Source organism: Diospyros lotus, chromosome 6 (assembly GCF_014633365.1).
Source record: "Diospyros lotus cultivar Yz01 chromosome 6, ASM1463336v1, whole genome shotgun sequence".
Classification (NCBI taxonomy): Eukaryota; Viridiplantae; Streptophyta; class Magnoliopsida; order Ericales; family Ebenaceae; genus Diospyros; species Diospyros lotus.
Window position 1 is genome coordinate 16,113,362 of NC_068343.1, and position 26,223 is coordinate 16,139,584.

General features: G+C 35.0%; 1 protein-coding gene across 5 annotated transcripts in view; it reads left to right on the forward strand.

The window, feature by feature from the left end:
• The window catches only part of LOC127803794 (GPI ethanolamine phosphate transferase 2), a 52,868-nt gene that overhangs the window by 7,800 nt on the left and 18,845 nt on the right, over nucleotides 1-26,223 (forward strand). For all 5 annotated transcript variants that reach the window (XM_052340287.1, XM_052340285.1, XM_052340288.1 and 2 more), the window contains exons 7-10: nucleotides 1,500-1,580; nucleotides 4,854-4,906; nucleotides 4,985-5,087; nucleotides 12,319-12,462. In XM_052340287.1, the coding sequence (XP_052196247.1) occupies nucleotides 1,500-1,580; nucleotides 4,854-4,906; nucleotides 4,985-5,087; nucleotides 12,319-12,462 (381 nt within the window). The remainder of the gene's footprint in view (nucleotides 1-1,499; nucleotides 1,581-4,853; nucleotides 4,907-4,984; nucleotides 5,088-12,318; nucleotides 12,463-26,223) is intronic.

Sequence of the window (26,223 nt, forward strand, 5' to 3'; positions counted from 1 at the left end):
TTCTACTCTTTCATGTGTCAGCAATGGGACTCCTCTTTCTCAGGTAAAGGAATTTGGTATGCAAAAACTCCTCCCAAGTCCCAAGGTAATCATTCTCTGCTGAGCGGCTTCCTCAGAATTAGGTTGGCAATGTTCACATGAGAATTGAAAAATGATATATAGAACTAAGAGAACAAGAAGAGAGGAAAGAGAAATTGGAGGGAAAAGAACTAATAGGGTTACAAGTATTTATACCAATACATTTTAACTGCTATGTACAAGCTACCTATGCTAGGTACAATGTACAACTAGTTTATAGAGCACACCTAATACAAGATAATATGACTTCTCAATAAGAATGAAGATCATTGTGAACTGTGTTGTGTGCGTAAAAATCATGCAGTCACCAATCAAGACTCGACCCAAGTTCGATCCAACCAAATCGGAATAGTATTACCGGAATAGCAGCGTCGGAACAATATTTTATTACTTCTTAAGTTTTAGAATTCTACTTGATTTAGGATTCTACTTCATGTTTATACTTGATTTAGAATTCTACTTCATGTTTGATTAGGGTTTTATTTTTATTAGAATTCTAGTTAACTTTTACTTATGATTTATTTCTATTAGGATTCTAGTTGGATTTTGTTTACAAATATTAGATGGATTTGGATTAGCCAAATACTATAAATATGCCTAGGATCTAGAGTTTGTAATCAAGTTTTTCTCAATCAAATTTCAGTAACCTATTTAGGTTTTCTTGGAAAAATAGTCTTGTTTTTATGTCTTCTTGAAAGCCAAGTTTCGGCTATTGAAGTTTGTTCTTTCAAGGGTTTATTTTGGTGTATTTTTTCACACATGCGCTACACGTTGCGTCAAAAATGATATTGGACCAATCAGCAACTTTTTCCTTAAACTTGATGTAGACATATATAGAATTTGATGCGCTTCTATTTGCAGTGAACTGAGTTATGCCTCCTGAGTTAAAAGATTTGCTAATTGCCCTGGATGCAGATGTTCTTCCAAGTGGGTAAGGTTCTTATGGGACCATTAGTGTTAAAATAATTGAAGAGCTTTTGAAGGATGGCAAACTTTTTATCTCAAGATTTCTTATTTTGGTAAATAAATAATGTTCTCTTTATGATATTTTTAGTATAGAGTGTATGCAGCTACTATTTTTACTCCTTTTCCTACTGAAGATATACATTATTTTCCAATGGAAACATAAGAGGAGCTTAAATTCTATTTCTTGGTTCTTCTGTAGGATCTTTTAGTCCACTTTTTCTGTAGCTGGTCAACCTATATTCTTTTTCAAGGTTCCATCGTAGTTGGACCAGATTACTTGGTGGACATTGCCTGCCCTGATGAAATTATTATGGTTTATTGTTGATCATATTTTTCATTGTTACTTCTTGAAGTTGCCAAGTGATGTAGTTCTTCTTATTGCATTACTTTGGTATGCCAGGCAACCTACAAACTGCTTACATTCTTGAAATGTTTGTTGTGAAAATGTTTCACAGGTTAAAGATACTGTAGAAGTGGATCATAATGTTTCTCGACACATGGGTGATGAGCTTAACAGGACTGACTGGAATCTTCTGGTGATTTATATGTTCGCTTGATATGTTCTTTAACTTGTCCATAATTTCTTCTTGCTTATTCTTTTCATATTCTAAAGCATGATTTACTTCTGATCATCGTGAATTTGCTTGAACATTTAGGCAAGCAAATATATTCATAAAAATATGGTGCCATGTTAACATGCATTTAGAGTGAGGTTTTGGTGGAGTAGTTTGCTTGTGAAACAAAGCTGGTGTTATACTATACTGTCGCTTATGCAAAATGTTCCCTGCTTGTATCAATAGCTATTGGTAAATTAAGCAAGGGTGCAATATTTTAGTTTATCCAGGTCTAAGAGGTGGTTTAACCTTATGCTTATCGCATAGATGCCTCTTCACAAACCTTTTTTTAGGAAGGTTTAGAGGGGACACTCTGGCCTCAGGTAATATGTGGGAATGCTTCTTCACAAATCTAAGTTATGTGTTTTGAGCTTTATGATATTTGCTTAGGTTCTAAGAGTTCATGACTATGGTGCTTTAGTTGTATTTTCCTTTTTCTTTTGCAATTTCACTAAAAAAATTCTAGTTTTTGTAAACCAAATCTCTGTATGCTCATCTTCTTATTACCATTTTTAAATCTTTTTTTTTGCTTTTGACAAAAAAAAAAAGACATTTTAGGAGAGAAAAAAGAACTTAAAAATAGGAGAAAAAGTGAAGAACTAACTGAACTCCAAAATCTTATGTGAAATTGCCTGCTATTAATTGTGTACTTTGTGTTGTGCATTTTATTAACCTAGGACGTATGGATGATATTGGGTTGGAAGGAATCAGTCATGCATGAAAAAGGCAGAATCTGAATGCCATTTCACTTGTGTTGGCCCCTTTCCTGTCCGATCTTTTAAAGCTACAACTATGCAATTGGAGATGCCATGAGCAGTGATAGCCTGTTACATGGTCTCTTCAATTTCCCTTTGGGATCCACACCAGAATTAGGCATTTGGATCCTCCAATTTTTAATAAATTTTGAAGGAAAAGAAAATAAAGAAAATTTAAGTATTTTGAAATATATAGGTCATATAAATCTCATTTTCCTCTATGTTTCCTTTAATTTAAAATCTATTTCTAAATAACAACATTATTTATTTAACATGGATAGGTGATATAAATTTGGTTTTCCTCTAAGTTTCTTTTAATTCAAAATATATTTGTAAATAACATAATTATTTATTTTAAAAATATATACAAACATGTTATTCTTAATTATTCACAATATGTCCAGGTACCATAACCAACTGTTTGATAAATATCTAGGCATCCTAAGACTATAGATTTACAAAGTCCGAAGCAAGGACTCACACTTGTAACTATGTCCATGCAATATAGTAGCATAGCTTAATGTAAGGGACCAAATTAAGTAGTTGGTGCCTTCCAGCCTAAATGGACTTGCCTGATTGTATGAAGAGATGGGTAATGTTGAGAGTCAATTAAAGATTTACTGGCTCCACCACTATTCTTGCTATAATTGAACCTTTACAACCTGTAGTCATCTTGCAAAATAATGGCAAAATACAACTAGCAAAAATTAGTAGTATCTAGGGATGATGTTTCTTTTTGTCTCTTCCTTCGCATATCTTAAATAATATTCTCATATTAGTCTCTGAGTTGTTGAACCTTTGGTTTCTTTCTTTTATACAAGGTTCACCTCCTATAAGGTGGTTCTTTTCTTTTCTTCATCACACGTTTATCTATCAAAAAAAAAAAAAAGAAACAAAAGAAAAAAAAGAAAGAAAGAAGTATTTACACGAGCACGCCCGACGACCAGAAGATGAATATGATAAAAGAAAGTAGGGATAGCCCCTGAAAGATGCAAGAAGTGTCTAAAACTCTTTCTTTCCTGAAAAGCCTAGACTGACCTCTCTGTTCTCTTTTTCTTTCTTTTCCTTTTTTTTTTTGGATGGAAAAAAGCCTATTATAAATTGAAAACCCCTGCTAAAAGCTGCTCTAGTTGTAATCTGCCTAACAGATCCAGTTTGATGCATTTAATTGCTCTGAGACTGCCCTAATTGAAAGTTTGGAAAAAAAAATAAAGAGGAGATTATGAATATATGAAGCAAAGTTGGATATGGGAGGTTGAGGCTATTTGGGAGTTTACTTGATGGTCTATGAGGCAGAAAAGAAAATTATTCCATTAGAAAAGGTAAGAAAGAACTGAAATTATTTGGTTTGGCCTTACTTCTAAGATGTCCCTTCCGTGCTTTTATCTTGGATCTGCCTAGGCTGTCAACTTATCATCTGTGGTTGTGCTGTAATCTTGACTAGTGCACTTTTCAACTCAATCATTGTAATACCACATGTCCTTCCCAAAAGTGCTAGTTGAAGGTGACTTATGGGCTCATGGGACCAACCAAGTGATATACCTAAGACTTCCTCAATAGACTTCCAATGTGAGATTGGGTTGTGACAAACTTCTCTCTTTTAATACCTTGCGTACTTGCCAAGCTAGAAATCCTATATCGATCAATCTGACCCAAGTCAGATTCAAAATGAACACTTTCTTGCCTCACACCTACACGGTAGTGGTCTTTGGCTAACTCTAATACCACTTATAACACCACAGGTCCTCACCTAAAAATGCTTGATGAAGGTGACTTATGAGCTCAGGGGACTAAGTAATATACCTAAGACTTCCTAGTAGACTATTTATGTGGGATTGGGTCATGAGAACTCCCCTCCTTTAATACCTTGCATCCTTGCTAGGTTAGAATTCCCATATCAATCAATCTGACTTTCATAACACTTTCTTGGCCTGCACCCATGCGGCAGGGGTCTTGGGCTAGCTCTGACACTACTTTTAACACCACAAGTCCTCGCCCAACAGTGTTACTTGATGGTGACTCATGGATTCATGGGACAAAGTTTTTATGCCCAAGACCTTCCTAGTACAACTACCGATGTGGGATCAGGTCATGACAGTCATCCTCCTGTGGAACAGATTAATTAATTGTCAGAGCCATGCCAGGGAAATTGTGATTTGTGCTGTCAATTCTTTGGATTTACGAGTGGCATTTGTTTTTTCTTTTCTTGATTATTAGATAATTTGAGTAAGGATATTTTTTTTTTGAGTTCGTGCCTGTCAAATCAAAATATTAATTCACTTTGATAGTTCAAGCAGTGTTCTATGTTGATTTGGTGTTAACATTTCTGTTGTGTTTCTAATTGGGGTGTACGAACTCATACTTTATTTCAACCAGTTTCTCTTTGAGACGTAATCAGTGTTATGGTATCTCACAATTTTCACTGGTATCGTCCTTTCAGATTCTCCATTATCTCGGTTTGGATCATGTTGGACATATTGGGGGGCGGAGTTGGTAATAAGTTTTATCCTTTGCACTACCTTAGTATGCCGATGTGGTTGTCTTGATGATTGTATTGTTAAACTTCTTCAGTCTGTTGATGGGACCAAAACTAAAAGAAATGGATGAAGTGATCAAGTTGATCCACTTAAGTTCTAGTCAGTCTCAAGACAATGATCAAGGGCGCACACTTCTGGTTAGTCTTGCTTGCTTTAGCGACTCCTTAATTAGTATGCCTTAAATTGGTAGTTGGTCACTTGCATTTTAGCTTGTGTTTCTGTGTTTATAGCAACATTAAAATCTAGAAGATCACACTTGCACAATTTTGTAGAAGATAACTTCCGGATCTTTGATAAAGGACACTACTGGGAAAATAATTACTAATATTATGAAATTTAAAATGATTATTGCAACACCTAGCTCTTTTCTTGGATTTTATTTGTCACCCAAATGTAGTGGGATTTTTTTTCCAAATAATAACTAATTTGATTTAATAAATTCACGCTAGATAAATTTAATATTTCCCCCTTCTTTGCTAGAGTTTACTTAAACCCCAAACCTCAGGTTGAGTTTATCCTTATGAACTTTAGTGGCGACATCTTTTATTTTATTTATCAATTAAGGGTAATAAATTAATTAATTTTACAAAAGCATAGGACCGAACCTCGAATTTTAAATCTTTATATATATAAAAGTAGGATAGTCTTGAAAAAAGAAATTTCCCCCCAAAACTTGCATTAATGATTTGCAATTAATACTTATTGCATTAATAATTTACAATTTGTAATTTGTATTAATAATTTACATCTTTCAATTGCTTTGAAATAATAAGTAGTAATAAAATTTCCCCCCAAAACTTGCATTAATGATTTGCATTTAGTACTTATTGCATTAATAATTTACATTTTGTAATTTGCATTAATAATTTAAATCTTTCAATTGTTTTGAAATAATATGTACTAATTATTGTAAAATTAATAATGGATTTTAAATACACGAGTTTTTCAATGCTAATTATGGAATTTCCAATACATTCTTATGTCAATATTAAATATTTAATTAATTCGTAAATCAATCAAAAATAAATACTATTTATGAGAAATATGAATAGACACTTAAACTATTAATTAAGTCACAGAAAATTGTTTATTTATATAAAATTCTATTTTTATATAATATAATATAATATAATAATATATAGTAGAATAGTATGCAAATATTTCTTCGCTCCAAAAATCTGGCAAACTATTTTTTACATCTAAAATTTGTATTAAACTTGCATGAATTTTTCAATGCTATTAATTAATCAAAAATAAATATTTTTTGTTAGATCTTTTCATCAATTAATTCGTCAATCAATCAAAAATAAATATTATTTATGAGAAATATGAATAGACATTTAAAGTATTAACTAAGTCACGTAAAATTATCCATTAAATAAAATCTTATCTTTCTATAATATAATAATTTATAATATATTATATTATAGTAGAATAGTTTGCAAATTTTTGTTCCCTCCAAAAATCTGCCAAGCTATTTTTTGCCTCTAAAATTTGTATTAAATTTGCATGGGTTTTATGAGATATATTAATAGACAACTTAAACTATTAATTAAGTTATAGAAAATTGTCCATTTATTTAAAATATTATCTTTATATCTTTATTCTATATATATTTATATAATATTAAAATATGATAGTCAAACAAAGTATTTTGCCAAGTGTCAATCAATGGTGAATTTTTTCCCTCAAAAACTTGCATTAAATCAAAGGTAGTGATTAATTAATTAATTATTAATTACTTTAATAATTATATTATAGTCTTGAAAATGTGATATTTTAACAAATTCATAAAAAATTATTTAAGGTTGTCAAATGCTAGGGTTTTTCAATGCTAATTAATATTTAAAGTTATCACTTTTTTAAGACTATGGAAAAAATCAAAATTCATATTTTTAAAATTTTTTTATTATTGAAAAAACTTATTCTTACTCATATTTAAGAGTTTTAATTTATATTTATAATTATAATATAATAAATAGAAAATAATGAACGTCTTTGAACGGATATATTATAGATTTTATAATATTTATTTATAAATAAATATAATATAATAAATAAAAAAATTTATAAGTATTTTGTCAAGTGACCTACTTAATGTATTAATTATTCTTTAACACATTAAATGGCATTACCGTGAGATTAAGATAATTTATGATTTTCAGCATATCAAGGGACATCTAAAGTGGTTTCTAGAAGCATTTAAATATAAAGCATTTAATGTATTAAGAAAGGCTTTATAGTAGAGTCTTTCTATTTTCCAATATAGCATTTATAGCATTAATTCTCTAGGGATCTTTCTTGTATTCCTAAACTGCTGTAAATGCCTTGATTAGCCTTTATGGTTGTTTGGCTCTATATAAAGAGAAAAGAAATGAGAAGCCTATGGGAGATTTTGATAAAAAAAAAGGCTACAGCTCTCCAATATCATCCAACGTTTGTGACTCTCTCAAAAGTTTTATTTTCTAAAACCACTATACTTCTGTATGCATCAACAATTACATTGAATTAAAAGTGTTCTCCATTAATATATTGAATAGCGAATAATTAATTAAACTTAAATTTTGATAAATAATTAAAAATTAAAAAAATTATAATTATTAATTCTGTTAAAATTATTTAAAATAACAAATTTATTTTTTTTATTTTTAAATTAAACTCTTTCGTGTATCACACTGGTTCACCACTAGTTGCAATTAAAATCCATTTAGACATTGCGGATGAGTCTTCAATAGTGTCCCTTTTTTTATTTTTATTTCCAAAATATATGCATTATAATATATAATATAATAATATATAGATATATTATGTGCCTTGGGGTGGCAATTAAATGCCATCCTCTTACCTTGGAATTGGGAGCAAAACGCTTCTAGCTTCATGTTATTAAAAAAGGGTGCCCTCGATCTAATGGCCAAGGGTTGTCCCTCACCACTTGGCTGAGAGTTATCCCCTAGGGTTAATCTAGGGGGTGTCCCTTAGTTTGACACTGAGGGTTCTATTTGATCACATAATTGTTTTTCTTTATCTTTTTTCATTGTATCTTTGGACTTTGTACCTTGAGCCTTGCACCTTTCAACATACTTCAAAAGCTCAACTCCCAGTAAATGTTAAACATTCAACTCAAGTTTTCTGTTACACTAAATAAAATTTAACATATTTCTTGAAAAATAAACATGTATATCCATAATCAACACCCTTACAATGCACCAAAAATTATCAAAGCAAGGGCCATATCAAAACCCGTTCTAGTTTAGTTAAATGATGCAAAGAAAAATGTTACTTCTCCTTTTACTTCTGAAGCTTCTCCCTTCTCTTGGAAATGTCTTGCTTGCACATCTACATATATATGTATATATATTTATACAAAAAATACATTTGGAGGTCCTATATATTTAACAACCATCGTGTATAAACATGTTTGGCATGGATAACATTTTATCAACTTATAGTGCAAAAAAGCTTTCATTAGATTGCAACTTCAACACATTATTTCAAGAATATCAAACTAGCATGTGCATGTCCATTTTCAACATTTCTATGCAAGATATTCAAAATAATCATGTGTAATCTATTTATCATGTCAAAATAATGCTTGCAAAGAAATTGCCCATACCCCTTGCCTTAAGAAAAATAAAGGTTAGAATTGAAGAAGAGAATTGTTGGCTTCAAACTCTCGTTTTGTTCTTCTCTTCTCTTCGTCTTTTTTCCTCTCTTTTTCTTCTTTCTTTCCTTCTTTGCTCACTACCACGATTGAGTCTTTCCTTCTCTTTTGCCAAAAAGTAGGGGAATGGGTCTTTAAGGCCCCTTTTGTACTAAGAAGGCCATCTCCAACCCACCTCCTTATTCCACTCCCTATTATATTATAAACAATTCATTCTCTATTTTTAACTTGTCTCGAATGTTGTGGGTGCTCCAACCACACACCCTATCCCCCTCTCTATTTCAATCCCTATTTCATTTATTTATTTTAATAAACTTCAATTCTATTTATTTTACCTTATCTATAATTTTCACACATACACAAAATTAATAATCAAATACACAAATTAATAACTAAATATACTAAATAATCAGATACATGCATAAACAAAATAATTAAATACACACAAATTTAACAATTTAATATACAAATCAATAATCAAATACACAATATAAATCGTCCAATATATTAATAAATAAAAAAATATCAAAATCCCGCAAACCCACTTTCTCGAAATTTGGTCTCTACTTTCTAGAAATTCCAATCCAAAATTCAAAGGAAACCCACGAAGCAATCATCGATCATGAAGAAACCCATGCTGCTGTCACTGCTGGTTGTCGTTGTTGTTGCTAGTTCTTCTCTGGTCTATTTAGCTTGCCTCGCATCTAGCCGCTACTAGATTTGGTGGTGGTTGATGGCTATTGGGTGGGGGAGAGAGAGAGTTGAGCAATTTTCGCTCACCAACTTTGTTGAGCAAGTTGAAGCTCAACAAATATTTAGCTAGTGACAAGACATAGAGAGCAATGTTCGAGTGAATTTTCTTGAGATGACTGTCCAAATTTTGCTTGGCGAGCAATTTCTACTTGCGTTGGAGATGGCCTAAGGAATTGAGGGCATTTTCATCATTTAAAAATTTCTCCTTTCTTTTTTTCCCTCACTTGTTTGGATTTTGTGCAAGCATGCTTTGGTCATGCTCTCCCACACCTTTTTTCTTGTAAAAAATATCATGTCTTAAAATGGGGCATCATTTCCTATTTTTTCTCTCTCTTCATTTAAAGCATCATGTCATCTGTCAAGCATTAAATGCTTCACATCAACTCACTCAAGGTCAAGTCTCATCAAAGTACAATTTTTCAGAGATTTAAATCTCATCTATTGACAATCTCCTTGTTTCCCATGGCATGTGATTTTCTCGTGGAAAATTGTGCTTGTGACCATTTCTTTGAAACATATAGAGTTATATGTCTTTGGACTCGTTTCAACATGAATTAACTTTTCAAAATTCGAGGATAAGTGAAGCACCCATTTTCTTGAAATTAATTATCCCAAAATTTAATTTCCACTAGAACTTAATCTCCTAAGATTCTAAGAATTTTCAAGGTGTTACAGTGAAGTTCAAGCTTGTTAAGGTGAATCTCGACTTTGGGTGGGTAAAGCCAAACTTGTACTTTATGGAGGTGAACCTCATATCAATGAAACTGAGTTGAGCTTTGAGCTAGGGGCATTAGGTTTGGGTCACAAAAGGGTTAAGTGTTGACGGGTCCAAAGTGGTTACTAGGCACACCTGAGTTTAAATTGTTTACGTAGCTACAAAATTCATGATGTCATATTGCGAGTTAAAATCAAAAGCAAGGCCATTTGGGCATTAAAGGAGCTAGGCAATTGCATCTAGCTTATGGGAGTTAAATGACTTGTGAGTGAGGTTGCTTGGTAAATTTGAAAGCGAATGAGGTGGAACATTTGTTTTCCAAAGCAATGACGAGGAGTTGAAGAGGGTGAGACTTAAGATGGATAGTCTCGGATAAGACACCTTGTGATTGGTTCACTAATCACCCAAGTATGATTGAGGTGGTTAGAGACTTGAAGTGGTTTGACGATGATGACTTGATGGTTTGCAAGACCAAGCTTAGCCTAGTAGACTCTTACGTCCTTCGAGGTAGAACCAAACCTTGTAGACTTCGTGGCATAAAGTTTACCTCAAGCCTCCCATGGGGTAAGCTTGCCTTTAGGTACCCAAAGCACCTAGGATGATGTGAATCATGTGTGGCACAATAGTGTGACCTTTGGACTCATCAAAATTATTTGAAAATCCTTTCACTGAAGATGTGTCAAAAGATAAACAACTCCATTGTGGTGTTCTAAGGAAATGATGGAATTAAGTGGGTAGGTACCCAAAAGCAAATTTTGAGGATGCAATTCTTTTGAGTGAATAAATTTTTGTGGAGATTAACGAGTCTGAAGACGTATAACTTGATATGTTTCAAAGAAGTGGTCACAAGCACAATTTCACATGAGAAAATCACGTTCCATGGGGAGACTGTTGAGAGATCAAACTTAAATCTTTGAAAAATTGTACTTTGATGAGACTTGACCTCGAGTGAGTGGATGTGAAGCATTTATTGCTTGATGGATGACATGATGCTTTAAATGAAGAGAGAAAAAATAGGCAATGATGGCCTATTTTAGGACATGATTTTTTTTTACAAGAAAAGAGGATAGGGAGAGCTTGGCCAAAGCATGCTTGCACAAATGAGTGAGGGAAGAAGAGAAATGAGATATTAAATGATGAAAATCCCTCAATTCCTTAGCAAGACGTTCCAAGAGAAAGGAGAAGCTTGGGAAGTAAAGGGAGAAGAAACACTGCACTTTAGATCATTTAAGTGAATTGGAAGGGGTTTTGACATAACCCTTGCTTTGTTAATTTTTGGTGCATTGTAAGGGTGTTGATTTATGCATATACGTGTTTATTTTCCAAGAAATATGTTAAATTTTATTTGGTGTAACAGAAAACTTTAGTGGAATGTTGGAGGTTGACATATATTAAGAGTTGAGTTTTTGAAGTACAATGAAGGGTGCAAGGCTTAGGGTACAAAGTTTGGAGATACAAGGGTAAAAAAGAGAAGAAAAAAAATTGTGGCCGAACAACACCCTTGGTACCAAACCGAGGGACCTTGGTCATTGGGCCAAGGGACCCTTTTTGAATAATGTGAAGCTGGGAGCATTTTGCTCCCTGCAAAAAAGGTTTGAGGGTGACATTTAATTGCCACCCCAACGCACATAATATATATACATATTATCTTATTGTATATATTTTTATGTACATTCGTAGGTGAATGTATGTATATGAAAGTTAAAGGAAAAAATGAAATAACCACCCCTGAGGTTTGATGTAATTGTTAAAACCACTCTCCATGTTTTGGAAATAGCAATAATCTCCTTTGTTGTTAAACAAAGGGTTAAACACAACTATTTTACCCTTCATTCTCTCTTCTTTGATTTTAGAAGAAAACAAAATGGAAAGAAAGAAAGAAAGAAGAAACAAGTAGTAGTCGTTAGTGGCTGGTGACCACTGGGTTATTTGGAGAGGGAGAGGGAGGGGGGGGGGGGGGGGAGGATGAATCCATCTCGGTTCATCTCAGATCATTCACTATGAACCTAGACCACATCTGTATCCATTGTGGATGAATTCAGACCTGGATTCATCTTCATCTTTGATGAACCTGTATTCTGTTCTGGGTTGTTTATCCATACTTTAAAAATCACAAAACTTTGTGATTTTAATCTGGATTTCACTGCATTCAGCTATTTCTTCAATGTTCTCGCATTTCTTAAATTCAAAATACAAGTAAAGCGTTAAACTTTGTTTTTTATATGGATTTCATTTGTAGATGGTAGTCAGCGATCATGGCATGACTGAGAATGGAAATCATGGTGGGTCTTCTTACGAGGAAACTGACTCGTTGCTGCTTTTTGTTGGTCTAAAACATAAGCCCTATGAGTATCCATCAGTGGTCCATGGCACTGTTTACCAGGTATTGTAACTGTAGATTATACTTCTCCTGTTTTTGCTATCATCTCATGAACCGTGGAAAGTTGTTGTCTCCTAGTCAGCTGCACTGTCAACTATTTTTTGAATTGTTTTTTGGGTGTAATTGTGTTGAGATATAGCTACATTATTTTCTCTGATTCTGAGTTGTCAACAGTTCGCAATTATTATTAGACCATCTCTAACCCAAAACTTCAAAATGGTGCAACTTTCACACTATCCTAACAAGTCATCTCTAACCCATTGCACCAAATTTTACACCAAATGAACAGTGTTGTTTCTATTTCCTTATTTATTTAATTCATTATAATTTATTTATTTAAAAAAAAATATTTAATTATTTACGTAATTGTAGCTCAAATATGTAAAAAAAAATTTACACGTATTTATATAAAATATAGCATTTACTTAAAAAATTAAATATGATATTATACATAATATCACAATTTACAAGATTTATAATTTAACACGACAAGATTTAAAAGGGATTACTTGAATGAAAAAACATTACAAACAAAAAATGCAATTAATCGTATCATTTAATTCTCAGAATTAGTATATTCCTCCCACAAATGTTCAATCAATGCATTTCGAAGTGCAATGTGTTTTACGCAGTGTGTAGCGCGCGTGTGAAAAACACACACCAAAATAAATGCTTGAAAGAACAAACTTCAATGGCCGAAGCTTGGCTTTTAAGAAGACGCAAAAACAAGAATGTTTTGCTAAGAAAATCCAAATATATTGCTTAAATTTGTATTGAGAAAACTTGATTACGACCCCTAACTTCTAGGTATATTTAGAGTGTGTTTGGCTAATCCAAATCCATCTAATATTTGTAAATAAAATTCAACTAGAATCCTAATAGAAATAAATCCTAAGTAAAAGTCAACTAGAATCCTAATAGAAATAAATTCTTAATAAAATTTAACTAGAATCCTAATAAAAATAAAACCCTAATCAAACATGAAGTAGAATCCTAAATTAAGTAGAAACATAAAGTAGAATTCTAAATCAAGTAGAAACATGAAGTAGAATCCTAAATCAAGTAGAATTTTAAAACTTAAGAAATATTAAAATATGTCATGTGTCTCGGGTAAGAGGGGTGCTTATGTAATAAAGATATACTATGAGTAGAAGAAGTATATTAGGAGTTTGCATTAAAAGGTTGTAATTAGTTTGTTGCCGCTTTGGGAGTAGTACATTCCCAGCAATGGCATTCTGTTACGCACATGGGCGCTGGTGGCTGGCTTTATAAGCAGCTGTCCAACTCGTGAATAGGCATGAATGAATATTCTTAGAAGTTTCTATTCTCTCTCTTCCTTTCTCTCTTCTCCCTACTGATTCTCTCTTCCCTAAACCATTCGTATCATTCTATCGGAAATTCATAGTTAGCTCCTCGGAAGCTGACAAAATATTGTTCTAGCGTGGTCGGGTTAGTCTTGGGCCGGGTCTTGATCAGTGACCGCATTAGTGAGCCTTTTTATCCTTGATTTTCTGGTGTCGAGCGAGGAATTCTTGAAATCGGGTGCCTTCATCAACAACCATCTCAACGTCTGGACTTGGTGCTTCTACCTAATCTCGAATTGGCACCTCAACATCACGTTCATCTTAGATAATTATGTTGTGCATAATGATGCATGCAGTCATTATATTGTGTAAGACACTTTTTTGCCAAAAGCGTGATGGTCCTGCGACTATTGCAAACTATTGCAAACCTACATTGTAGAACCCCAAATGCCCGTTCTATATATTTTCTACAACTCTCTTATTTCATTGCAAAATATTTTTTCTTGGGACCACGTGACTCACGAATTGTTTGTACAAGAGTAGACCACTTCGAGTATATACTATCTGCTAAATAGTAACCCATATTATATTCGTGTTCCTATATGACGTAATTAGCGGGAGAAGCAGTACCTTTAGCTAGGTTGGCGAACAAATGGGAGGCCTCCAAAACATTGATGTCATTATTTGAACCCGGCATACCGAAGTGTGCGTGCCTTATCCAAATATCGTAATTTCCTACAACCTAGAGGATAATTGTTGGAGATCCACTTCGGCCTGCATATTGGTTGGCCCAAGCAGTTGGACAATTTTCCACCTCCAGTGCATATAATCTAGACTACTCAACATTCTAGAAAAACCATGTTGTCTACCAACATAGAGAAGCCTCGCAATGTCGTCAGCGTTTGGTGATCTCAGATATTAGCCCCCAATTTTATGGCGTCAGCGTTTTGGTGATCTCAAATATTAGCCCCCAATTTTATGGCGTCAGCGTTTTGGTGATCTTAGATATTACCCAACATCATGGAAAAATTTCTTCAAACTTTCAATAGTGGTAGACTCCCCAATTTTATGCGATCATCAGTTGCATCCGCTGCGACACCATATGCCAACATCCGAAACACAATAGTTATCTTTTGAATCGAGAACAAGCTGAGTCTTCCTAGAGCATCCCTTTTTTGTACAAAGTAGTTGTCATGAGCTGCGACGGCCTGAAGTATATGCAAAAATAATCTTCATGACATTCGAAAGTGGCGGCAAAACATCCTCTTCACCATAACGTGGGTTCTTGGCAAAGTAATCGTTGAACAATCTTTCATTAGCGGCCTCCCGATTGCGGCCTCTTGATCGCGATGAATGACTATATGACCAAGTACCGAGCCTCCATGTATCGATTGGTGTTGTTGTTGATCAAGCAGGTGAGCGAGAAGGATGTTGTTGTTATACAAAAGACTGACAACTTTAATTTGGGCATCAATCAGTTCTATGTGATTCGTAAGTCCTACTTTGCTGTCATTATCATTTTCGGACAACGATACCAAAGAAGTAGAATAATTTGAGGGACCTCCAAGATTGAAATTCATTCTGGTTAATAAGGTAGATCTTTAAATGATTTTTTGCAAATACTGAGTATTGCATTTTATAGTTGTCGGATTTATATCTTATCTCCATGTCTCACCTCGTTCTGCGAATTTACATCACAACTGTTAATTGGATATCATCAAACCTCACCCCTTAGATTTGATTCCCCATATCTAACTCTATCTTATCCCTAAATCTCACCTCGTTCTGCGAACTTACATCATAACCGTTGATTGGATATCATCAAACCTCACCTCTTAGATTTGATTCCCCATATCTAACCTTATCTTATCCCCAAATCTCACCTCGTTCTGTGAACTTGCATCACAACCGTTGATTGGATATCATCAACCTCACCCCTTAGATTTGATTCCCCGTATCTAACCCTATCTTATCCCCAAATCTCACCTCGTTCTGCGAACTTGCATCATATCTGTTGATTGGATATTATCAAACCTCACCCCTTAGATTTGATTCCCCATATCTAACCCTATCTTATCCCCAAATCTCACCTCATTCTGCAAACTTGCATCACAATCATTGATTGGATATCATCAAACCTCACCCCTTTGATTTGATTCCCCATATCTAACCCTGTCTTATCTACAAATCTAACCTCATTCTACAAACTTGCATCATAACTGTTGATTGGATATCATCAAACCTCACCCCTTAGATTTGATTCCCTATATCTAACCCTATCTTATCCCCAAATCTCACTTCGTTCTGCGAACTTGCATCACAACTGTTGATTGTATATCATCAAACCTCACCCCTTTTATTTGATTCCCTATACCTAACCATATTCTTCTTTCAATTTTACTATAAAATAGTGTGCCACCTCTTCATTATTTGTCACCTTCACCTTCTGCTAACCTTTACAGTCTAGGAAATCAACAAAAAATGAGTTTCAACAAACGAAGTGACTCATACACCGTTCAAGAATACGTACACCTATGCTGTGTATATCTAGACGTTTCTCAAAACCTGATTGTAGATATGAATCAAATGAAAGAGAGATTTTAGTCTCGAGTTGAGATTGATTATAACAACTCACTACCAGAGTGTATCACTTAGACTTGACCCCTAAGATCATTATAGACTCGCTACACAATTATTTCGAAAGCTATTAGCAAATTGCGGGGATGCATTCAACAAGTGGAAAATCTGAATCCAAGTGGTGCTTTTGAACAAGATATTGTAAGCATTGATTGAATTGTTTGCTTTCTAATATTATAAGTAATAAATGTTAACATGTACATTGATATCATTTTGTAGATCAATCAGGCCAAAATATTATTGTCATGGGATGATCAATACAAGAAAAGAGTTTAAGTTTGACCATGTCTGGCCCCTCCTGAAGGAGACCGAAAAATTTGGAAACAACATGCAAGTGGAATTACCAAGCTTTGGGGGTTGATTATGTCATCAATTGTTGTGGAGGTATTTGAGGGCCGATATTTGAGATCACTAAACGTTGACGACATTGTGAGGCTGCTCTATGTTGGTAGACAACGTGGTTTTCTTGGAATGTTGGGTAGTTTGGATCGTATGCACTGGAGGTGGAAAAATTGTGCAATCGCTTGGGTCGACCAATATGCAGGCCGAAGTGGATCTCCAACAATTATCCTCTAGGTTGTAGGAAATTACGATATTTGGAAATGGCATGCACACTTCGGTATGCCGGGTTCAAATAATGACATCAATGTTTTGGAGGCCTCCCATTTGTTCGCCAACCTAGTTGAAGGTATTGCTCCTCCCACTAATTACATCATATAGGAACATGAATATAATATGGGTTACTATTTAGCAGATGGTATAGACCCGAAGTGGTCTACTCTTGTACAAACAATTTGTGAGCCACGGGGTCCCAAGAAAAAAAAATTTGCAATGAAACAAGAGAGTTGTAGAAAATATGTAGAACGGGCATTTGGGGTTCTACAATGTAGGTTTGCAATAGTCACATGACCGTTACGCTTTTGGCAAAAAAGTGTCTTACACAATATAATGACTGCGTGCATCATTATGCACAACATAATTATCGAAAATGAACGTGATGTTAAGGTGCCAATTCGAGATTGGGTATAAGCGCCAAGTCCAAACGTTGAGATGGTTGCTAATGAAGTCACCTGATTTCAAGAATTCCTTGCCCGACACCGAAAAATCATGGATAAAAAGGCTCACATTACACTTCGAAATGCATTGATTGAACATTTGTGGGAGGAATATACTAATTCTGAGAATTAAATGACACAATTAATTGCATTTTTTGTTTGTTACGTTTTTTCATTCAAGTAATCCCTTTTAAATATTGTCGTGTTAAATTATAGATATTGTGGATTGCAATATTATGTATAATATCGTATTTAATATTTTAAATAAATGTAATATTTTATGTAAATACGTATAATTTTTTTTATTTACATATTAAGCTGCAATTACGTAAATAATTTTTTAAAATAAATTAATTTTTATAAATAAGAAAATAGAAATAACACTGTTCATTTGGTATAATGGGTTGGAGATGACTTGTTAGGGTAGTGCGAAAGTTGCACCATTTTGAAGTTTTGGGTTGGAGATGGTGTTAAAGACCCAATCATGGATATTGTCACCCCCGCCTTGTAGTAGTAAGCCAAAGCTTAAGGAACCCGAAGCCTAACACCCAATAATCTATTCAAACATTAAAACTCACAAACCCACTATCACATATATTAAACAAACTTTTAGAGTCTCAGCATTTCGTGGATGGAGTAAAGAGAAACAAGTAATAATAGAACAAAGAAATTCTAAGTATTCACTACTAGATCCCTCTCGATCCGAGTTCACTCCTAGGCATCCTGCCGATTACCTGAAACATATTAGGTGGCGGAGTAAGCTCTTTAGCTCAATGAGGGTTTTCTGCATTTGTTAGATCATAAGCAAAAGCTGCCATGTTTCACAAATAAACATTTCCCAAATATTCCCAATGCAATAGTTTAGAGCTAGAAACATGGTGTAGCTATGATAACGTAACAATTAATCATTTCATTGGTGTAGCTATGATAATGTAACAATTAATCATTTCATTGTATATAACACAACAAACACATGGAACCATTAATCACATTTAAATAATAAAACGACCATCAACAGTATATCGAGCTCAAAGGGCGTATATTTGTAGCCTTGGATTGACAATGTACAAGGGTACCTCAGGAGAAAGCCTGGGTTCTATCCCTCAAGTATCCCACAGAATACCTCCTACTATTGAGCACAATGGTTCCATAATAATTAACCTCAAGCTTAGCACCATAAAATATTTTTCATGTCCTCCATTATATTATTTTATGATATCATTTATAAAATCAAGTAATTGAGAAAATGTAAACATTGTTTTAAAACATTTAATGCATGGGAATACTTTTTTGAAAAACATACATACCACAATATAACCGCTTACTTGTCCTTTGTGTTATTTTATCCCCTGCAATCTACTCTTTAATAACTCCTTTACCTTAATAGTTATTTTAGTCCTAAACTAATATAATTCCTTCATTGAGAAAATCTAGCCTACAGGCATTCTAGAGGTCTTTTCTTTTTTTAAACTCAAGGGTAATTCCGTCATTCCAAGAACTTCAGGGGTTTCTGCCATTTACTAGAACTAAGGTCACTTCTATAATTTCTGAAACTACAAGGACTGTTTAGTAATTTTTGCAAGCTTTGGTGTCCTTCTACCACTTCTGCAAACTTGAGACACATCTATGCAATTTTTAAAACTGAGTCCTTTCAGGTGTAAATAACAGAAAATAGAGGGAAAATCACAAACAACTTAATACCCCTCAGATGGGTCGGGTCCATTGGGTGAAATTGGGTCTTTCTCTACCCTATTTGTAATCATTGAAGAATGGGTTCCTATTCCAAAAATCTGGGTAAAGAAACCTAATTACCTGTTTCTCAACAATGGGCACACAATCCTCACCGATTGTGATGCTCAGAAATGTCTCGGGGGCATCGTTTTGGCATTTTTGAAACATTTTTGTTTCCAAAATGCCAAAAAACGTTTTCGGGTTGCTATTGCAATTTTGAAAACATTTCAGGACTGTTTCGTAATATTAGGAAAATATCGTAAACGCGTTTCCGTTCATGAAAAGGTTGAGATTGAGGTGGAATTTTTCCGTCCACGCATTTGTGTCGGGAAAATATCATAATTTTTCCGGAATTTGTTTGAATGCATTGTGGAATTTATGTTTATTTTTATATTGAATAAGTATTTCGTATATTAAAAGTTATATTTATAAAAAGGCCCCTATATTTTTTTATTTACGCTTTTCCCCGTGTTTCCATTTCCTAATTTTTTTGAAAAATGCCGTATCCCTGTTTCTGTTTCGTATAGTATCGTATCTGTTTGTCGTTTCCGTTTCCGTGCAACATAGCTCACCAGCGCCTTGGTTCACTAGAAATATGGCTGGCTGGCATAACGGATTAAATTAGCAAGCAAAGCAAATGAAGGAAGAGAGTTTTACCTCCGTTGCGTTCACCAATTTGCCTGTTCTCATGCTACGTTCTTTCTTTTCAGCTTCACAGCTGCGAACCCTTCTCTCCCTCAATTTCCAGTTTCTTTCTCCTAAATATTCCTCTAAAATTGTTAACCACTTCTTCCATGCTCCCAAAACCCCATTTCAGGCACTATTAATAGGCCTACAATGCAATGATTTATCTTTTTACTGCTTCATCCCTTCTTCCATAACTCTCTCAACACCAGACCCTTGACTGCCTCCAATCTGAAACCCTCATCATCAAGTTTGGATTTTAATTTCCAGGCTTGAATGCTTGAGTTGCTATTTATTTATTTATTATTATTATTTTTCCCTTCTCAGGTGTTACAGATATGTATACAGGTAATACAATTGAAGAAGTGATAGTTTTTCACCAAAATCCAATGAATACAGGACCTGTAGTTCCATCAACTTACTGCCCCCATTTGATCGCTTCCTATATTAAGTATCTTTGAAAATCTTGCATATTTGTGATATATGGATTCATGGTTATAAAGTATAAACTCACAAATGTTTAATTTTCACAAAAACAGTTGAAGAAATTTAGACATTGCTTAACTACTCAGCTATTGCAAGGAAACTTGAACAGTGCAATGATAAAGCATTATGCTGTTCCTTGTGGGGATTTGTGTATTTGATGTTAGCAACTCAAGGTTTTTCAGTTCTAGACTGAACTACTTGCATCTTTGTGTATAATTGAAGATGTCTGTTGAAATTTGCATCGGCTGTTGGCTTGAACAATGCACAATCAATCTCCACAGCGACTTATGCTCAGCTGTCAACCTTGCACATGGGAAGCTGGCCCCTAACTGAGCTTTGAGTCAACCTTGTATTTTCTTAGGTCTTACATACAAGACATGGTGTCACACTAAAGTGGTTTTTCTCCTCTTGTTAGACATCCTCTTTTGACTTAGTGTTAAGGAGAATATACTTATAATTATGAAGTGTAAAGTGGAGAATAGGAGGAGGAGAGTGTCAGACTCGGATCTGACAGTAGAATTCCTTCCGTCAATTGAGAAGGAAATGTGGGAGGAGGGAAAGAGAGAGAGAGCAAGTTCTAGAATCGGAGAGGGGGAGAAAATGAGAGCGAATTGAGAAAGGGAGGGAAAGGAAATTGTGGAATAATCCTCACATGATTTCCCCATCCTCGACCAACTGTTATTTATAGCGAAATACAAGATGGCGCGGCAGTAACTAACTGCCCAGTGCGCGCCTACTTGAGGAATTTGAATTATTCCTCTACAAAGCTATTACAATACTGCCCATACTATTCCAATTACTCATATAACCTCGGCCTATGACATAGAGTTTATTTAGTTTCTTGTTACAGTTTATTTTCTGCCTCTTACTTAGCTTATGTGGCAGTCAGTCAGTTTGTTACAAACCGAAAACACAACCAATGTTCTCTTTGTTATAAACTCACTGCTTTTGCTGTAAACTCAGTCTCTACAGTTTTGATTCTCTCTCTTCATTTTCTTTCAATTTTTCATTTTCTCTCTAGTTCTTTCATGGTATCAGAGACAACGATTTACATCAATGGCTAGAGATCCTGAGCATTCTTTGAGTGAAACATCTCAAAACCTAGTCTCAAATCATGTTATTTCTCAACTTCAAATTGATTTCTCCTCAATTGTGAAATCTCTCAATTTCAATCCTATCAAATTGGAGACTAAAAATGACCTATTCTGGAATGTTTAGGGGTTGTTCTCTTCATGTTTCAGTTTTGAGTTTTGAATTCATTTTTAGTTTTGTATTTTGAGTGTCTGTTTTGAGATTGCTAAAAACGCGTTCTTTTTGTCTGTAGTGTTTTCTGCATTTTGGAAATTTTGAACGTGTTTGTGACGAAAATAACCAAAACGACTTTTTGCTATTTTGAGTTTTCTTTAAAAAAATTTACCTTGTTTTCAAAAATGCGTTTTTTAAAATATGAAAGTAAACACATTTTCACTATTTTGAAAAACTGAAAACAGCTTGAAAACAACAAAAAGAATAGGGTCTCATATTTTGGCTACAATTCAAGCTTTTGACCTAGTTCCCTTCATCATGAATTTAGAGAAATCTCCTACAAAATATGTTCTAGACCCTGATCTTAGCAATCCTATGTCTCATTCCTTGGGGCAGAAGAGTCATAGAATCATCGTATTTCTTTTCTTATGCTTGCTGCTTGTATTTAGTTGTGAAGTGGTTGTGCTTTACCAGATTGTACATTCTGGGTAGATGTATTGCTAGGCTATAAATAAGCCATAGCTAGAGGAGGGAAATGAGGTTAAGAAATGAATTGATTTTTTTTTTTTGTTCTCTCTCTCTCTCTCTCTCTCTCTCTCTCTTTCTCTAGAACATATTCCTTCTTTCTTGTTGTTTCCCTCCCTTCCATCTAAACTCTCTTTCCAAATTCTCTCTAACTCTTAATCCTACCTAAACGATCCTTTGTCAGATTCGAGGATCTGGCAATTGGTATCAGAGTTAGGCCATCCTCGGAAGCTGATTGTAGGTGATTTTAACAAAGGTGATCAATTTCAGGATCTAGTTGATTCTCAACTGATATCATAGCGGTCCTAACGAAGCAGCATTCGATGGAGTTTTAGGAAGTTGCGACTGAGAAGACAGATTCATAATAGCTGATCGTCGACAACTACAATGGACTTAGGCAGGAGCGTTTAATAGAAAGTTAGGTTATTCAAGAAGTGGAGCTTGAGGCGATTATCTCAATTCCGATTGGACAGAGGCGCACAACGAATCTAGGCGATCCCCAACCCTTGATCTGACTCAAGTCGATAGTGAGCAACGAATCTGAGCAATCGACACTCATCACAGGGGGTGGTCGGATTTCGAAATTTGACGATAATGATACGTCAGTGGAAGTGATTGGTAGATTAGATCCTTCATTTATCGGATTAGATGAACAGTGATAGTGATCAATCTAAGGCGTGATTGGTGAACTAAGTGATGGCGGAGGGAACTAGGATGAAGCAGTTGGAAACTCGATTGGATACGATGGAGATCAGCCTCTGATTGAATTAGGAGAAAGTGGAGGAGAGATTGGAAACATTGGAACTGGGTCTTCGCTAGACTCGAGGAAATGAGTTGTGGATGAGCCGAGATGTTGACCATAGAGAGGAATTTGAGAGAAGACTTCTCGAGTCTTAGAGAAGAATTCTCTGGATTTGGCCAACAACTAAGCACGATCCTAAGTCTATTCTCTAGAATACCTAACACTAGCTTGCCGGTAGACTTCCTACCGAGGTCTAACATTGCTCCAATTCTTGCTGGATCTAGATGTAGACAACGTGCTCCTAATCTTGTAGAAATAGATGAGCGGCCGTAGTTGATGCCTGAATTGTCAACAAGAGGAGCCTATACAAATCCATACCTTGCTCCAATGTTGAGATTGGACATTCCGGTATTCGAAGGAGACAAACCACAATGGTGGATATGTCGTTGTGAGCGATTATTCTATCATTATAGAGTGGCGGAAGGACAGAAGGTGAATTTGGCAACCGCTTATCTCAATGACATATAGGATGTGTGGTTCTAGGGGTGGAGTAGAATGAAGACAGAATTGAGTTGGCTAGAGTTTGTAGAAGATTTTTGTATGTGATTTAGGGAGAGGACAATGACAGATGTTATTGAGGAATTCAACAAGCTAAAGTAGGAAGGTATGGTGGATGAGTATCTATTCAGACTTAAGGAACTAAAATCATTGTTGATCATCTCCCATCCAACCTTAGATGAGTCATATTTTGTGTCTAGCTTCATCAATGGGTTAAATGATGAGCTGAGACTCACTGTCAAGATGATGCAGCCTGCAGTAGTGAAGCAGGCTGCTGAGATGGCAAGGCTACAAGAGCTTGCCTTGGAAGCTATTTTCAATATGTGCGCACTCTCAATTGACATTCAGCCTTCGTTCAATCAACAATTGGAAGGCAATCAGGGAAATAAAATTTTTATGGTTAATCGTAACCCTGTTGCAACTACCTTATCAACAATGGAGCAAAGAAGGAGGTTAGGTCTATGCTATACTTGTGGGGACAAATTCATCCCTGGCCACAAATGTTGAAGACAGTTAATGAGCATAGGAGTAGAGGGTGAAGATGGAGAAGAAGAACCAGCGAGAATTAGGTAACGAAAATGCACAGCTGTATTAAGTTTTTAGGGGACAAGAAACCTGGGGCTGGGGGGGCGGAATTGTAACATTCCCTGGGGCAGAAGTGTCACAGAGTCATTGTATTTCTTTTCTTATGCTTGCTGCTTGTACTTAGTTGTTAAGTGGTTGTGCTTTACCGGATTGTCGTTCCAGATAGATGTATTGCTAGGCTATAAATAAGCCATAGCTAGAGGAGGGAAAGGAGGTTATAAATGAATTGAATTGAATTCTTTTCTGTTATATTTCTCTCTTACTTCCTGTTATCTTTCTCTCGAACATTCTCCCTCTTCCTTGCTGTTTCCCTCCCTTCCATTTGATCTCTCCTTCCAAATTCTCTCTAATTTTTAATCGTAGTTAAATGATCCCTTGTCAGATCCGAGGATCTGACATCCTGATAAACAGAAGGTAAATGAGGACTATCTCTTATAGCTCAAGTCTGATCAATTATTGCTTGGGTGGTTATTCTCAACAATAAGCAAAGAAGTATTAGCACAGGTTGTTCATTGTGAGTCATCTTCAGAACTCTGGTATGTTCTTGAAAATCTCTACTCACAACAACTGTAGCTAAGTCCTTTCAACTTAAGCAGCAGCTTCGATCAACTAAGAAAGGATCTGTAACTGTAAATGATTACATCTTAAAGATTAAGACTATTGGACATGATCTTGCTTCTATTGAAGAACCTATGTCTGATAAGGATTTACTTTTGACCATAATAAGTGGATTAGGTTCAGATTATGAGACTGTTGTCTCTCTCATCACATATCAAATGAATGAGATAAACCTAGAAAAGGTGCAGTATCTGTTACTTATGCATGAACAGAGGCTAAGTATGCAAAATTCAGTTGGATCACTTGATGGAAATTTTTGAGTCAATGTTGCTTCATGCTGGTCTAGATTCTAGAAATATGAACAACAATGCAAGAGGTGGTTTTGACAATAAAGGAGGTAGAGGCAGAGGCAGATCTAATTCAAGAAAGTTTTACTGTCAGTTATGTGGAAAACCAGGTCATCATGCAGATAGGTGCTTTCATCGTTCGACAGGAATTTTCAGCATACAAAATTTCCTTGTTCGAATAGGTCTGTTTCTCAGTCAGATCAGCAAGCTCATTTAGCAGTCAGTAGTGATTCTAATGGAGCTTCTTTACCTGAGACAAGTTCAGTTCAATATTCTCACTATGCAGGCTCACATGAAACTTTATATGCCTCTCCTGAAACCTTAACTGATCCAGCTTGGTTTCTTAGATCCTAGATGGCTCAAGGCTATGCAAGAGGAATTTGTCTCACAGAATAACAAGACCCGCGAACTTGTTCCACCATCTCCTAATATGAATCTGATTGGTTGTAAATGGGTCTTTCAGGTCAAGTATAAACATGATGGTTCAATTCTTAAGTACAAATCTAGATTGGTTGCTAAAGGCTTTCATCAAACACCTGGCATTGACTATTCTGAAACTCAGTCCAGTGATGAAGGTTCCTACTATTAGAGTTCTTCTCTCTTTGGTAGTTACATTTGGCTGGGATATTCAACAGTTTGATGTCAATAGTGCCTTTCTGAATGGAGATTTAGAAGAAGTATATATCTGAACCTGAGGGGTTTGAAGATTCTAAGCATCCTGCTCATGTGTGTAAACTTAGGAAGTCTCTTTATGGACTTAAACAAGCCCCTGTGAGCATGGTATACGAAACTTGAAACTGCTCTTAAATCTTGGCATTTTCAGAATGCAGTTTCTGATGCCTCTTTGTTCATTAAGAGTTCAGTTGCTTGTTCTGATTGTTTTGGTGTATGTTGATGATATTCTTGTGACTGGTTTTGATAATGCACTCCTACAATCTTTCTTTCATTCATGATCTTGATGCTACTTTTGCCCTCACAAACTCTTGGTTCAGCGAGTTATTTCTAGGATTTGAAGCTCATTGAAATTCTACAAGCTTATATCTCGCACAGTCCAAGTATAATACTGATTTGTTGGTCAAGCTAGTATGGAAAATTGTAAACCTAGTCCTACACCTTTTACAGTTGGTACTCAGGTTGCTGATGAGCGTGATCTCTTTTCTAATCCTACTTTTTATAGAAAATTTCTTGGTTCCCTTTAGCTTCTGACCTACACTAGGCCAGATATTGCATTTACAGTCAACAGGTTGAGTCAATTTCTCGTGGCTCCTAAACAGCAGCATTGGCAGGTTTGTAAGAGACTACTAAGG